The sequence below is a fragment of the Gadus macrocephalus genome, chromosome 9 (genome assembly GCF_031168955.1).
Source record: "Gadus macrocephalus chromosome 9, ASM3116895v1".
NCBI lineage: Eukaryota > Metazoa > Chordata > Actinopteri > Gadiformes > Gadidae > Gadus > Gadus macrocephalus.
Window position 1 is genome coordinate 15,552,464 of NC_082390.1, and position 16,028 is coordinate 15,568,491.

Here is a 16,028-nt window from a genome sequence, read left to right on the forward strand (position 1 = left end):
TCGCTGATCTTTTTTTAATCGTTTTATTAGTATCTATGTATCTACATTTGAAGTTGTAACAATTATATCATACATTCGATAATGGTTGCCAGAAAAAGATGGTACTTCTTTCTAAAATAAGTCTACGTTGCATAATAAAAATATTTGCAGCAGCACACATTTAGCTTCTGGCGCTTACTGCAAGGTGATTTTGTTGCACGCAACAACTTTGGTTTGGATTCCATTATCTGAAGCATTGCTTTGCATTTAGAAAGGATCATTGGAAAATCATATAGTCACCAGTTTAAATTAATTGATTGGCTTGGGTGTCAAAGCAGTCACAAGTGAAAGCCTTAGACTTGTTACCAGGGGCAGAGGAAGATGTTAATGCCCTGATTCTAATATAAATGTTATCTCTGAGTTAAATACAAGTGAACTACAATCACTAGTGTAGAGTTCCGTGTAAATTTCAGAAAAAAATATGTAACATAATTGGTGGCAGTAATGTAGATCTAAGATGCCTTAAATAAGTGAGATTATGCCGAGCATTTTAGACTTTACTTAAGATTATTGTATCTGATGGACTAGTCATGTATGTCCAGATAAAATTGGACATATTATTGTACCTTTGCATGAAATATGAAGGACACAGAATGTCTACAAAGAAGATAATGATATTAGGACAATAGGAAACATTAACTGAGGGTCAATGTGGGGGCCATGGGTTGAGTTTATCTACATTCAAGCTGAGTTCCACTTCACAATTCAGGTCTTGTAACAGACAACAAAATAGCAGAATTCAAAGAAGGTACAGGTTATCAAATGATATCAAAATGGAATAAAATAAATACAGTTATATGCAGTTCAGGGGCAAGTTATGCCTTTTGGAAACAAAGAGGAATGATAATTGCTTCTGAGCAATACTTCTCTTGGAGAAGTCTTATTTGTTTGATTATAATCTATAAATAGTTTTAAGGTGAGGCTGCGTTCTGCATTGGATTGTCATGCAGTAGAAATAAATGTGTAAATTAGCATTGACAATAAATGTTGAACTGCAAATATCCTTAAGCATCTTTGTTTAGCATTTTCTACAGCATAAGCAAGATTACCCTTGGAATGCGATTGATAAAATATATATTCTTTATGAAATACTGCGCTTAAGGTTTAAAGGAATTATAATCTCAGCAGAGTTCATTTTAAGTAAGATATCATGAAGTCATGCTTACATATGGCATACATTTGTACAGATAAAGGAAACATACACAATTAAAACAAAGATACATATGTACATAGTGAGAGTTATACGATTGCTGTGTTGCATTTCAAAAGCGTGTATAGTTGTGTCAAATTGATGGTAAAAACAAAGGAATTCTTAAAAATTATCAAAATTGACTGAATGGAAAAAGGCACTGTTGGCAATCCAAATCACACCAGTAGTTTAGGATAATGTGGTAAAAAATTGAGTGTTTAACAACCCATGCACAGAAGTATTAAAATACTTTCACGCAAGTAAAAGTGCCAATGTAAAAAACACTCACTCACAAGATCATCAATCTGCATGCAAAATCTATAAAAGCAAACATACAATATACACAAACCTTTTTTTTCTCACTCTCTCTCTCATTGTACACATGATCTAGCAGAGACAGAAACGATGTACTGAGAAACTGCCCGCTATCAAAGGCTTTACTGGAATTCTAGGCATAAATGAAACATTAACAAACTGTTCAAAACCGGTTCCATATCAAAATTATCTGACATAGTCCTTTTCCTGCATAATTTTGAGTGGTGCTGAACACATTTTTAAACGACGCTGTCCACATTGTTTTCCTAATATTACCTCAAAGGCTTTACGGAATCTTTTCTGAACAGCTCTTTAGTTTCTACCACCATTTGGTTCCTACTCCCTACATAATGTCATCTTACGTGAAACAGATCTATAAAAACATGAACGTTGTTCCTGTCTGGAGTGCCCAAGCAGCACCCAACCCTACAAGTATCACTTATGGTTCCCTGACCTTGCCAGTGGCAGTATACCAGCAGTTCAAAGCCAAAGGATGGAAGAGAAGGCACTTTTTTTCTCTTTAGACAAACATTGACTCATAGATCAGCAATTCACACAAACTTAGCTTCTCCGATGCCTCTTCCGATGCCTCTGTACACTATGTAGGTTTAAAAAAATATTTATAGATAATATTTCATTTGTTTTGGGGCGGGGAGGGGGGCTCACTACCCCAGGATGGTTGTCGGCTGACCTGGTCGAGGCTATCTTACGTCAGCAGGCCCATGCGCGTCAGCTTGGCCGATAGGAATGAGTGGAGGACAAACACGACTGGCTTCGGCCCGGAGTGGAGGTCAAACACCTGAAGGGTGAAACAGAAGGAAGAGGGGGTGGGATTCAATGGGTGGCAAGATGGAAAGACAAGGATGAACAGAGTACGGGGTTATGTTGGGTATTGGTAATGTCAACATCATACAGACTGCAACACTATGGGACTTTATCAACAACTTCAAGTTGTAGATGTTATATAATGTTGCAGCCGATTCTTTTGTTTTTTTAAAGACATGTTCTCCTTGCTTGTTGTCATCCTCCATGGACTTCACCTCGTGCTCTTATGTTTTGTTTACCAAGTTCAATAAAAAACTGCAAGCAGTTGGGGAAGCAGAGCATCCCCCTATAGCAGTGAAAAGATAGGCCTGGTTCTGAGTTAGACGTACCATTTCTCCCTCCGGACCCCCAAAGTCCAGGTAAAGGTTGCGGACCCCGTCGTCAGCCGACATCCTGAGCTTCTCAAAGGGGTACCTGTACAGCACGGCACCCCCGCCGGGGTCCGACGGCTCCCGCATCACCGTGAACCCCTTCTCGTAGTGCAGGGTCAGGCGCACGTCTTGGCTGCTCAGGGTGCAACCTGAGTGGGGAACGAGACAGAGGAGCTTTAAAATAGTGTACGGCGGCAGCTGGTAAAAAAAAAGAAGAAGGTTGGTGTGCTTATCGTTTGGCTTGAAAGAAAGAGAAAGAGAAAGACAGAGAGAGACCGGTCAAAAAAACAACAACTGTGATTGCAGAACAGGCTGACTGCATTTACAGTCAGTCTGAATCCTCCTCTCCTCCCTCTGTGTTCAGAGGTAATGAGAGGGAAGTGGTTAAAATAGAAGAAAGAGAACCAAATCTTTTGGACCATTGTTTTCTCTGCAACACAACCATTGTGTAGAAACATTATCTGGCCCCGGGGCGCTTCTTATTGTTGCCAATTATATTTCAGCACTTTTCTGAGTCATGACCACACATCCCATGGGGAGGGTTTGCAGCAGCACACATGACTGATATTAACCAATTAACCACAATATACCTAATAGACCAAAATATGAACCTATGGATTCTTTCCAAATATAACATACAAAACTTCTTGCGAGCATAATGTAGTTTCCCTTAAGTTAAAAACAGGCTATTAGAGCCTTTCTTATCTATGATTCAATATGATTTGCAAACATGACGGAACAAGAGTTTAGTTTCCATCCGTTATGAAGCCCTTATTGGTGTAGAAAGCTAGCACAGCAATGTAGTTCAACTCCCATTGAACAGCTTATGTTTATTGCAAATATGATCTAAATTAGAGATTTCCTATTAATAATCTAAGCAGTATGTATCTAGCTCAGTGCAAACACAAACAGTGGAGATAACCCTGTGAGTGGGTACACATATGGTTCCACCAATATACAACTTATTCAACAACACATTTTAAATCTGTATACATATATAACCCTCCATACACGCAAGCAATCCCATTTCCTGTCCTCTGCATACAAGGAAAGATATATAACAGTACTTAGCCACTAAAATAACACACACACACACACACACACACACACACACACACACACACACACACACACACACACACACACACACACACACACACACACACACACACACACACACACACACACACACACACACACACACACACACACACACAGCCAGGAGGCCTTAGTGACAGGAAAGGGATATTTTCCACTAATAAAACATTAACCAGCCAACCAAACGAACGTAGCACTGGTTATTCAGCTAGTACAATGCAGTCATATTTGTCATTTTTGGGAAAGCTGAAACATCAGAGTTTTGAGTGTCTCATGTTATGTGGTTTCATTTAAAATATCCTATGTTAGGCAGTCCTATTTGTTTCTATTGATAATGGATTTTGACCCGGATGCATTAACAGACCACATTACAGTGTCAGCACATGCACCGCCCCCCCCTCAGAGGAAAGCATAGGCAATAAGATGGACTAGAGGCTTCATCAGAAGGCATAAGAGCCAGAGGATGCTGTTCACTTCGTGAAAGGTGGGTGTGGACTGGAACATAACGGCTTCTATTTATACACACACACGTAGCCTATTGAATAGCACCAGGACACAAACGTGCAAATGCACACACAGGTTGTGCTCACCAATGGACACTTCCTTGATGAGCTCAGCGGCGGCGTGGCCCCCCTGCACCAGGGCCCGTGTCCATGACGACAGGTCCCAGTGGGTCTCCACCCGGAAGAGGTGGGACTCGATGCCCCGGCCGGTGCCCGTCCGCGTGGCAAACACCAGTTCAGCCCCCTGGGCAGGGGAGCTCCGGGCACTGCCTGAATGGACCAGCCTGAAGAGAGAGAGAGAGAGAGAGAGAGAGAGAGAGAGAGAGAGAGAGAGAGAGAGAGAGAGAGAGAGAGAGAGAGAGAGAGAGAGAGAGAGAGAGAGAGAGAGAGAGAGAGAGAGAGAGAGAGAGAGAGAGAGAGAGAGAGAGAGAGAGAGAGAGAGAGAGAGAGAGAGAGAGAGAGAGAGAGAGAGAGAGAGAGAGAGAGATCAGATTCCACTGTGAAGGGCAAGTGAGGCCAGGGAAATATACCACGAGGGGGCAGGGTTAGAGAGAAACACTCAAGTGATTATGAGCATTTCTCTGCTGCTATCCTAAATAGATATTCCATTATTAATGTCTTCATGATCAATCTATTATCACATCTGGTGCTTTCTTTAGCCAGAATCAGCTGGTCTCCGTCTCGTCCCTTCCTAAGGCCGCGGGCGGCGAGGGTCTTCACCTGGTGGCCAGCAGTGGGTGAGTGAGGAGCGGCGTGGACCAGGACTCTCGACTCCAAGGCACCGACTCAAACAGCAAGATGTCCTTCTCCGTCAGCGCCATGACGATTGGCCTGAACTGCTGCCGCCCACCCTCCAGCTGGACCTTTAGGAGCCGGGCACACCACACACACACACACACACACGAGAGGTGGCTATCAGGAACCATCTGTTTGCTTACCGTGAGTCATCCACCATGGCCTCTTTATGCAGAGTCAGAACTCTTTAGTGCGTGTCCATGCGCGTGCCTGCATGCTTTCGTGTGTGTGTGTCCAAAGGTGAGTGTGATGAAGACATGAGGGCGGTACCGTGTGTGTGTGTGTGTGTGTGTGTGTGTGTGTGTGTGTGTGTGTGTGTGTGTGTGTGTGTGTGTGTGTGTGTGTGTGTGTGTGTGTGTGTGTGTGTGTGTGTGTGTGTGTGTGTGTGTGCGCAACTAAATCCCAGGGTTGTGTTGGTAAGGCTGACAGCTTAAGTAGGTGGGCTAAGAGGAAGTATTCAATGGAATGTAAACTCCTCCAGGTCTTTTTTGGAGTGCTTCCTGTTTAAAACCAAGAGCAGCAGCTCACCTCGGTAACTACAAACCCACACAACTCCACACGTCCCACATCGCACATCGCACTCACCCAACACAGCAGCACTGTTGCCATGACTTGTATTCCCCATTCCTTATTTTCCAAATGGTTCATAAGTTGACCCTGGCAAATGCTGCAAAGTGCTAAGGACTTGCAACGTTTATGTATTTTGGGCTTGCCTTAGACAAGTTTGGAATATGTTTTTTCCAGAAGAAATACAAAGTCATGCGCTATCACAGTCCTGCCAATGCTGCTACACCCGATGAATTCCATTACGTTATGGGAATGCCAGCTGTCTCCAGGATTTGAAACGATAAATGTCGAAGGAAGATAGACATTTAAATGATACATAGTTATGAATGGCCTGGAACCATTAGTGAATATTTTAATTATTGACTATTTAAAGGTTTTTTGTTATCAATATTTCTCTGCAGGAGCTGCAATATACCCTACCCTTTGTTTTTCTGTGTTTATTTTGGTACCAAGAAGGAAACCTAGTAAAAGGAACGGGAGGAAGAGGAAGAGGAAGAGGAGGAGGAGGAGGAGGAGGGGTTACCTGTTCGGCCATCCAGCCGATGTGCTTGAGGTGGGGGTGAGAGGAGGAGGCGACCGTGGCCCCCAGGTAGGCGTTGATGTGGGCCAACACGTGCGGGAGCAGCGCGGCGATGTTGGTGTGGATGGCGGTGAACCAGGAGTTGGCGGTGGGCGCGTCCTTGCAGCGCAGCACCAGCGTGTGCTGCCCGTCGGGGGAGTGCAGCTCCAGCAGCCTGCAGCGCAGAGGAGAGCCGTGAGACCCTGGACACATGACGCTAAAGCTGCACTGCGTCCGTCCTGCCGTCATGGGCTTGCCTTGAGTTGCAGCTACAGGTCAAGATTCCCTGGATGGATGAACTGGTGGATGGACACCTTTTAGTGTTGGGAGACTTTGTAGTTCAGACATTATTTTAGGAAGTAAATAACTGCAGTAGAAAAGTTTATACTGCAGGTTTAAGTAATTAATTTTCAATAAATGTAACATAAATGTAATGAATGAAAGAAATTTATCTATGAAATATACAAAATACCAAATCGAAAACATTGAAAGCGATCTAAGGAAATCTAAAGCATGATGGCAGACGACTTAAAATATGGTTTAATCGCGAGTTTCACGTTCTTTCGCTTCATATTTCTCCTGACCAATCATGTTGCTGGAGGCGGAGATCTGTAAAAGTGTACATGGAAAACACAACCTTGGCCAGCGGCATTAACGATAGAGAAGGGTCTGCAAAGGTTCCAAATCAACACTGCGTAGTCTGGCCTCTGTAGAAGTACAGAAGTACACTGTAGCTCTGCTACAACAAAGTACAATTGCTGTGTCCGAGATCACTGTCGATGCAAATGCCTGCATCCTGCCACACCTACACGCCCACATATGCAGGCATTTGCAGCACACACACACACACACACACACACACACGCGCACACACACACGCGGTAGGATCTCAGACCTGTTCTCCAGGTCGGGCATGGTGAGGTTCCTGCTGATGAAGCACATCTTGAGGCCGATCACCTTCCTGTCCCGGGGGCCGGAGGAGCTGCTGTGCTTGGGAGAGCCGGAGTCCTCGCTGCCGCTACAGCTGGGCGACTGCGGGCGGACGCCATCCCACGGCAGGTCGGCCACCAGGGACGGCTTCTTGAACAGCGGCGACACCTCGCGGATGTACTTCACTGTTGGCAGGGGGGACAGAGGGACACACAGTGAGATACAGCTGGCAAGGGGGACTTTTTTATGTGGGAGCAGATGGAGATGGTGGCTGACCCCAGTTTGAAACATTTTTTGCTGATTTCATACTAATACCTGCGCTGGTAAATGATTGAATATACATAATAAGTGCAATACACAAGGCCAGAAATATAATGAAACAATCAATTAAAAAATAATAAGATATTAAATAATTAGAAATTAAAGAAAATTGGATTGTCCTTCAACTATTTTCCCCTGCTGCAACTTTAGGCCTGCATCATACGGGTTTTTTGCTGTGGTCCATGAAAGATTGGCTTAAAATTACCTCAGTATTTGGAAAATCTTAATATGATTTTAATGATTTTGCGAAAGGGGGTCAACAATGGAATTTGCGCCCTTTCGTAACTGCAACAGTTCTAGGTCAGATTTTTTTTTAACATCATTAGCAAGCTTTAGAAAATGCCGTCCTTTAAAAACAAAATGGTCCTCAGAAGGACAGAATAAGCCTGCTGACCCGGAACTCACTATTAGGTTCTAAAAAGATAAAGTGGTCCTCTGTGGGGAGTGTACGTGGAAAAACAACTTGGCGCTACAGCTGCAGAAGACTTGGCCCTGCCTCAGTTATGCAGAAGAATGGACCCTGCTTCGATATAACACATCTAAGTTTCCAAACTTGGTTTCCCGTGGTCCGTTCAACCAATCCAACATCCGCTCTGACAAACCACAGCCGCCACACATGCTCTCCTTCACGCACACACACACACACACACCGATTCCTCTCTAACACTTTCTCCCTCTCTAAACCCTGTGTGTGTGGGTGAGCATGTGCGCCGTGCGTGCGTGTGAGGGAGAGTAAGAGAGAAAGTCTTGGCCCGCTGGGTTAGTCTACTCTGTCTGAAATCCGAGACCAGGCTATGAGACGGTGAGGTCATTCTTGAATGCAGACTGTGAAGGTTTGTGGACTTAAATGGTTCTAGTTCTAGTCTTAAGGCAACCAATTTAAGGGGTGCTTATGTGTGTGTGTGTGTGTGTGTGAGCACGGCAGAAATTTGAAAAAGGGACAGTAAAAGTGCATGTGTGCACTTGTGACAGAGGCTGTGCATTTGCTTTATCAGTTATCAGTAGCAATGCGAGAGAGAAAAAAAAACAGCGAGAGGCATGAGCGCTATATATAAACCTGGGTACTGCGTCTTTGCATGCTGCTTAACGATGTTACATTAAGTGCATGACGCACAGCTTAAAACACTGCTGGAAGTATTATGTGGCCACGGGCCAATAATCTAAACGTCATCCCCTGACCTCCCTTAACACACTGGTCAGTCGCACACACACATACCATCAGTGCTGCATGTGCAAGCGGTTTTGATTAAAGGAAACAGCGTTCACACGTGTGTGTGTGTGTGGCAATGACAGCTATTTAGTCCATGGCCACAAGCATGTGTCACTGTCAATGAATTAACAGATTTACTTAGGAAGATGTTAAACTAATGTGTTTTCAAGCCACATCATATTTGTATGCTGAATATCGGTTGTTGTCACGCTGACAGAGTAGCTGCTACAACAGTGAGTAGCAGAGCCATAGCCCTGACTCCTAGTTTCACTGCTAGGATGATGACCACTGCCGTTACTATGGAAATTACTATGGAAATTTGGCACAATAAGTCTGCGGCTATTCTAACGAACAATGCTACTCCTAGATGGACTAAGTTTGCAACAATGTAAACACACTTCCTCATTGCAAAGAGTAAATTAAATAACGAGGCCTCCTCATCTGCGACTAATCCACAATAATTATTTTTTTTGAAGGTGTTACACTTCATAATCTCGTTTCTTACGAGATCGGACGGAAAAGAGAAGGATGGCCATGCCACTCACCCCTGGAACCACTAGCACTGGGGTATGTCCCTGCATTGCTTATTTTTTTTGTAGATCGCCGAGACTTGGTAAACCTGACCTGTGCCAAACATTCTCTAACGTTGGCTTTATTCAATGTCATCCCAACAAGTAAACACAGCTGGATAATTATTAACCTCAATGACTGGAACATTATTTAATATGCCACGAAGGCCACAGGATTGATATGGGTCTTTTTCTTCTATCTGCCTTTTTGCGTGTTTTCCAGGCTTTCACATCTGGAAATAATCAAAGTCCATTTTTCTTCAAAGTCGTTATTTTTCTTCCCAGTCTTTTCGGTGTTGGTGAAGATCCTCAGGCCCCACTGTGCCGTCAGTCTGTCTGTCCGGCCCCCTGTGCACCTCCCTCAACTATTTGGACGCTACCGCCACTACCACTGGGGGATTTCCATTCATTTGAGTTTGCTTGGAGTTTCCTGTCAGCACAAAGGCTGAGTTCCCTGTCTTGTGCGTTTGTGTGTGTGCGTCCCCTCAATTGCCGTTTAAAGATACCATTAGGTCCACCAGGCCTTCCATTTTGGTTCCATTTCTGAAGCTAAGTAGGTCTGCACACAGAGGACTATCAACTCTGTGCTAGCGTGTGCGCGAGTGTACATGCAGCTCCCCTCATACTTCAACTACCACAGCAAGGAAAAACCGAAGAGTAAAACAACAAAATGATTCAAAACCCATACAAAATGTACTAAGTAAAGAGAGAGGAAGGGAGGATATGCTAGAAGGCAGCTACATGGTGGAATGGGCCTCAACATTCATTTACGGGTTGTTGGTTGTGGTGACCGGCCATGTTCAGCTTTCCCGTTCGTCCTTCACCACACACACGCACATAAACCCACACACACATAGCAATAAACCAAACAGAATAATGTTACAGTATGGTTCAAAATGCTGACAGGGCAGTATGTCAGTCAATCAGGCCATCCATTTCCCCTGGTGGTTTGGCCAACACCTCCAGCTCCCCTCCTCCCCCCTCGCCTTTCCCTGGGTTGGATCCTCTCTCCTCTTTCTGTTCTCTGAGCCTTTCTTATGTCCGCAGAATTCTGCTAACCCCTCCACCCCTTATAGTCCTTCTCTCTTCCCATACCTGCCCCCACCCGTGCGGCTGCCAGACCCCTAATGAGAACAATGTGTTGGGAGCGCTGTGATTGTGCATACTGTGTGCGTGCATGCATGTGCGTGCATGCCTTCATGTGCGCGCATGCGTGTTGGAGGGAGGAGATTCCAGGGGTCAAGTTGAAGTTTACGCATGTGTGCACACTTGGCCCAAAGCCGCTTCACGGACACAAGGTCCGCTAGGTTCCGTGTTGCAGTTTATTTACACAGGGCCTTCAACCCAATTAAAGGCCAAGTAAAAGGCCCCATAGAACCACAGCGAGCTGGATTGGAACTCTATCCCCGTACCCGCACATGGGCAAGGAAGATCTCTAGCAAAAGACTGAGAAAAGGAAGAAAGCTGGAGGAAGGTAACAGATCTGTTCTCTGCCTACAGGCAAGGCTCAAACACAACCGTGTGTTTGAGCCTTGCCTATATCATCCTTTTAGGCAAGGCTCAAATACAGCCATGTTTGGACTGCGGGCACCAAGATACAATGTGAAATTCAACTGGAGTTCTACAATAAATAATGATGGCTGGATGACTCCAACAGCTACCTTGATCCCGAGTGTAGATTATTCCAGAAGGAGCAGATGGTCATAATGCCGAGCAAAGGGCTGGCATCTGTCAGTAGGTGCAAGTACAGCGCTGATTCAGCCATGCAGCTTTATATTAAAAACACACACACACACACACACACACACACACACACACACACACACACACACACACACACACACACAGCTTCAAAGCTCACAGACAAATCACACATACGGCTGAAACAAGCGTAATACAATAACCTTTTCAAGTTCAAAAGTCCCGTTCTGCAGCTGGCATCAATAGTGCATTATACTGCCCCACCATACCCGAGCAGTTGGTGGGCTATCCTGAAGCATATATCCACAGCCCATCATAAAATCTGTCTTAATGCAGGTCCACACACATCTGCACTCTCATATCGCAGGGATGTGGATGTGATTACACCCTAGAATCTCATGATGTAGTCCTGCCGTCAGTCGCTAATGCTCGGGCCGAGACGGGAGAGAGAGAGAAAGCTTTTAGTCCCTCTGCTCCTTCAGCAGTGGAATAGTCTCTGAGAAAGACTTTCAATGCACAAGGATATTCCTGAGCTCATTGATTTCAACCTAGCTAAATGACACCATAGCCATCATTTATATGTCTTGCAACGATGTTTGCATGATTCCGGAATCCTGTTTAATCAAAAAAAAGACAGATGGATTTCGTACAAATCATGGATCCTGAATGTAGATTATTCCAGATGGAGCAGCAAGTCATAATGATGGTTAAAGGACAGGCATCTGTCATTTGGTTTGTGTTTATAAATCCTTCTTGCTTGAACACATGCAATATATTGCATTTACACACATACAAGCGGTAGAGCCTAAACGTAACGCACAACATCTACCTACACAAAAGCACAAAAAGAGGAGTTGGTAATTTAAGAGGAAACAAATCGATTTTTTTGTCTCTAATTTTGTCTCGTACTATAAACAACCAATCAGGGTAACGAGGCTATGTGCACCAGAACCCAAGTGTTAACGAGTTATATGAGCCGGAGAGAGTTCAGTGGATATATGTGGCCGTGATTACTGGGCTGTAACCAGGGGACTCTTTGTGCTGATATGGGTTAAGAGTGAGTCCCCGACTGATATACACTCTCCCGAGCTATTTGCAGCTTTATGCAGACTCATGATCTTCGACTCTGCTAAGCGGAGTGAATGGAGACGAGACAAGGGGATAGAAAAAGCAACATGCTCAGCAAAGCCTTGGCCTTTCCAAAAACAAAAGCAACACAGCACCGTTTTCCCAATCCAGGACTGTCCCCGTTTCAGTCAATGACTTCTTTGTCTGCGTTTGTGTCCCCCCCCCCCCTCCCCCCAACATCCCCCCCCCACCACCTCCCTCTCATTTTCTCTTCTTGTGCCTCCAATTACTGTCACAACGGGCTGGTTCCTGTGTCTCCAGTTACCCCTGACCATCAGGTTGGCTCGCCCATTAGGACAACACAGGGACAGAATGCTGTTGCTTTACCCGATCGTTTGAACACACTGGCCATTATGGACGGCTTCTCTGCGTGTCTGCCGCAGGACGCGAGGCAAGTCAGCAGCAGTTTTATTCCATGCATGCATTTGTTTTTCAGGGGAAGAATGACACTAGCCGCAGCCAACTCCTCCTACTCTCTAGGAGGTTCTGCAAAAAAAGGACTGTTTAAAACTCCCTCCTTCCAACTTTGCTGTGAACTACAACGTATTAATCTTGACCAGGACTCCCTGGAAGAAGAGATATTGCATCTCAATGGGACCTTCCTGGTAAACAAAAGGATAAATAAATGAAGCCCGTCCTAGAACACAATCCTTCCAAATGAAAGGTCCACTCTACACTCTTCCTCCCTGAAAGAGGCTCCACATTCAACACATAGATGATGCCATTTTGGCTGATGGTGGCATTTTGTTCCTCTTTTCTTCGGTTGCGGCCTCTCATCCAATGCACATGTGATTAGTGACTGAACTCGGTCACATGAGCAAAACAAAACAAAACTTAATAAGCGAAACTAACCCTACAATCTGAAACCCAATTCTTGCAAAATAAATGCCTCATGCTAAAGCAATAGATGCTAAATACTACGGTATGACCTTCTTCTGCGTAGAAGGCCGTTATCGCATTTTTTATTTTTGGGCAATATAAATACCAAACAATTTCCTGATTTGACACACCAGCTTACTAATACCATCCAACCTGCATCCTTCTTCTCTCTGAGGTAGGACATTTCTAATATAGGACAGTGGATCGGTTACAGGGTTCCATGTTCACCGTTTCACTCCCTTACATGTCAGCAGACATCATTCATCAAGAAGACCCTCACCCATGACCAGCTCCTAAATGATCTGTATCTGAATTCACCTAATTCAAGTAGCTTTGGATAATGGTATCGGCTTAATAACTTGTCGTGGGATTTCTTTGAAACTCTTGTGTTTATGGCACAGTTACCCCAGAATATGAATCGGACCTAACACAAGTGTTGTCCAAGATGTGGGATTCCCTGGTAGGAGATGTCAACTCTTGACCTTTCTCCCTTTTTTTGAGGAACTTTGAGGTCACAAGGTCAGGAATGTGGAACACATCAGCTAATTGTCAGACTATCCGGGGTATTCGAGTGTTGCGTGTACCCGTCAATGAGGTCTAGAAAGAAAAACAACCACTTTGTTTTGGCCAGCCGCGGTCATTGGTTCAAATAAGTGCGTCTGTAGGAGACACAGGGAAAAGCTAATGGGAGAGAGTTGGAGAGTGAGCTATTTAACAATGACAGGCACTTGGCAAATTCCTTCAATCCGAGTCGAGTGCTTGGATCCCTGTCCAATACAGCGGGAAACTGAAATAAGTAAATAGTTCACTTCTGATAACCTATCATTGCATAAATCATCACAAATCATCATTGCAGCATATGTAGTTTAATCAATGACACCTATACTGCTTGGTAGACACGTCAAATAACACAAAGTAACATTAGGCTACTATCCAGATAGACCTATGGGTTCAGCAAAAATAGTAATAGGATACACAAATCATGTAGGCTACACTGGTAAATTACACTTTAAGTCCCCAATGAATTGAGATGTACCATTTTGTCCGTTTGAAAGTCGGTTGTTTGTTTACTCTAAACACTTTGGTGCTTGCATCTTAGTAAATGTTTGCTTGCCCTATGATGATCTAACTCAACCACTTCCTTTATCTCCTCCTGGTGTCCCTCTCTGGTCCCCTCCTTTAGATACATCAGTGAAACTGCAAGCATCAAAATGTTAATATTTTTTTTTGTTATATTTCCAATGCAGTTGACACAATTAAGCCCCACCCACTATTTTTGCAAAATAACGTCAACAGTTGTGGACTGGATGCTTGTTTACGTTTAAGAGTTCGCTGTCATGCATTGATCCAACTATTACCCGCAACAACACAAAACACTGCACCCATACTCAATTCCTGTAGGTGAGCGATTCTCGAAGAACCCACACATGTTTTGAAATGTTCTCCAGTCAGTGGGCGTCTCAAACAAGTTCACCGTGCCCTCGTGAGGGCAATGTGCGTGACGTTATACTGGCTATATTGGGCCTAATGGCTCCATGCTGGCACCACTCATTTGGTAGGCTACATGAAAATTGTGGTGGCGAGTTATTCTCACGTTAACCCATAACGTAACATACATAAATGGAACCGAAACGGAGGGAGAGAGAGAGTATAATCTCGGCCTTGGCAAATCCCCGCTGTAGCGTGGGTCAACTTACCCTCGAGCGTCACCTCTTTTCCTGCCTTTTTAAGCGCCTGAACCGCTAAATCATGCGTAGCTTCACGGAGGTCATTGCCGTTCACGGAGAGGATCGCATCGCCCACCCGGAGAGCCCGACTCTGGTCCGCTGCAAGTCCGGGAAAGATCTTGGAAATGAGAATGGGCATTCTGTTCTCCCTGCCGCCCTTGATGCTGATACCCAACCCGCCAGACTCTTGTTTGACAACTCGAACTTTACGCACCGCTTCGGTCGAACCGTCCAAACTAATAGGAATTTCGCCTTGCCGTGAACTAAAACTGGACCCAGGACTACCATAACTGGACCCAGGGCTTCCAAAGTCAGAGTTTGCGCCGTTATTTGGGTACTGCTTTGGGCTGTTTACACCATAGGGGCTGCCGTATTGTCCGCGGGTGTTAGCTCCGTGCCCCGGACTATCGTGGTTCTGGTACGGCTCTTGGCGCGAGTTGGGACCTCGATTTGGGTTTCCAGAAGCCAAGTTCGAATCGTTTCCGTTTGACATTCCATTCCGTTGGCCTGCAGGGGAGTTGTAATCCAGATGATTGGACCCATGTGCGGTTATCTCCGCTTCGGCCGTTAGAGTAAATGTTTCACGGGTCAGTTCGGCGGCCACTCGGATCCAACGGTCCCGGAGCAAAAGATCCAGTTGGCCGTTTTTGTCCGCTCTGGTCCAAATAGCCATTCTGGGACGGCTAGCCTACTCAGAGGCGGGCGGGTTTCAGACTAAACTCACCATGAACTTTTTCCTCTTTTCTGAGTGCGCATAAGCAGCACCAACCAGGCTACACTGGCCGATCGACACACCCACTTACGTACGGCTTGCAGAAAACAGAAGAGAGAGGGAAAAAACAGTCCCCGAAAATGAGCAAAGGAGAGTCTACAATGGGTCGATGGGGAGGGTTTGTTGAATTAAAGCACTGAGGTCGGTATGTAGAGTAAATCGGAGCCAGATGACAGATGGAATCAACCAATCAACCTTTAGATGTGTAGATTACTTATTCATGAGGATAGAGGCGGGGCCATATGTGACAGTAAAGATCCAATGTTGCTCAAGTGAAGTTTCCAATCGTTTTTTTATTGTTGTCCAAAACTGCAGATGTGTTTATCATAATGTATAGGGTTGCTACCAGTCAATCAAAAGGAACTGATGGTTTCAAAGCTAAAGTAACTTGTAATGTTGATAGACAAGCAAATCAGATCAAATCAACAGTGATATATTCTGGCGGGAAAACAGATTGTCCTTTGACTAATAAGGACGTATGACTTCTGAGACTAAATAGTGCCACGTGCCGGGCTCCAAGTCCAAGCCTG

General features: G+C 44.8%; 1 protein-coding gene across 1 annotated transcript; it reads right to left on the reverse strand.

Moving 5' to 3' along the window:
* Positions 1-7: 7 nt before the first annotated feature.
* Positions 8-15,679, reverse strand: sntb2 (syntrophin, beta 2). Its single transcript, XM_060061064.1, has 7 exons — positions 14,697-15,679; positions 7,157-7,376; positions 6,226-6,436; positions 5,061-5,203; positions 4,428-4,624; positions 2,698-2,888; positions 8-2,342 (listed from the first exon to the last, which is right to left on the reverse strand). The coding sequence occupies exons 1-7, from the start codon at positions 15,397-15,399 to the stop codon at positions 2,250-2,252; spliced, it is 1,758 nt and encodes a 585-aa protein (XP_059917047.1). The 5' UTR covers positions 15,400-15,679; the 3' UTR covers positions 8-2,249.
* Positions 15,680-16,028: the final 349 nt, after the last annotated feature.

Coding starts and splice junctions, on each gene's coding strand:
- sntb2 (XM_060061064.1), bottom strand. CDS start 15,399: ATGGCTATTTGGACCAGAGCGGACAAAAACGGCCAACTGGATCTTTTG. Junction 7,377..14,696: donor AAAAGAGGTGACGCTCGAGG/GTAAGTTGACCC, acceptor CCCTGCCAACAG/TGAAGTACATCCGCGAGGTG. Junction 6,437..7,156: donor ATGCCCGACCTGGAGAACAG/GTCTGAGATCCT, acceptor TCTGCGCTGCAG/GCTGCTGGAGCTGCACTCCC.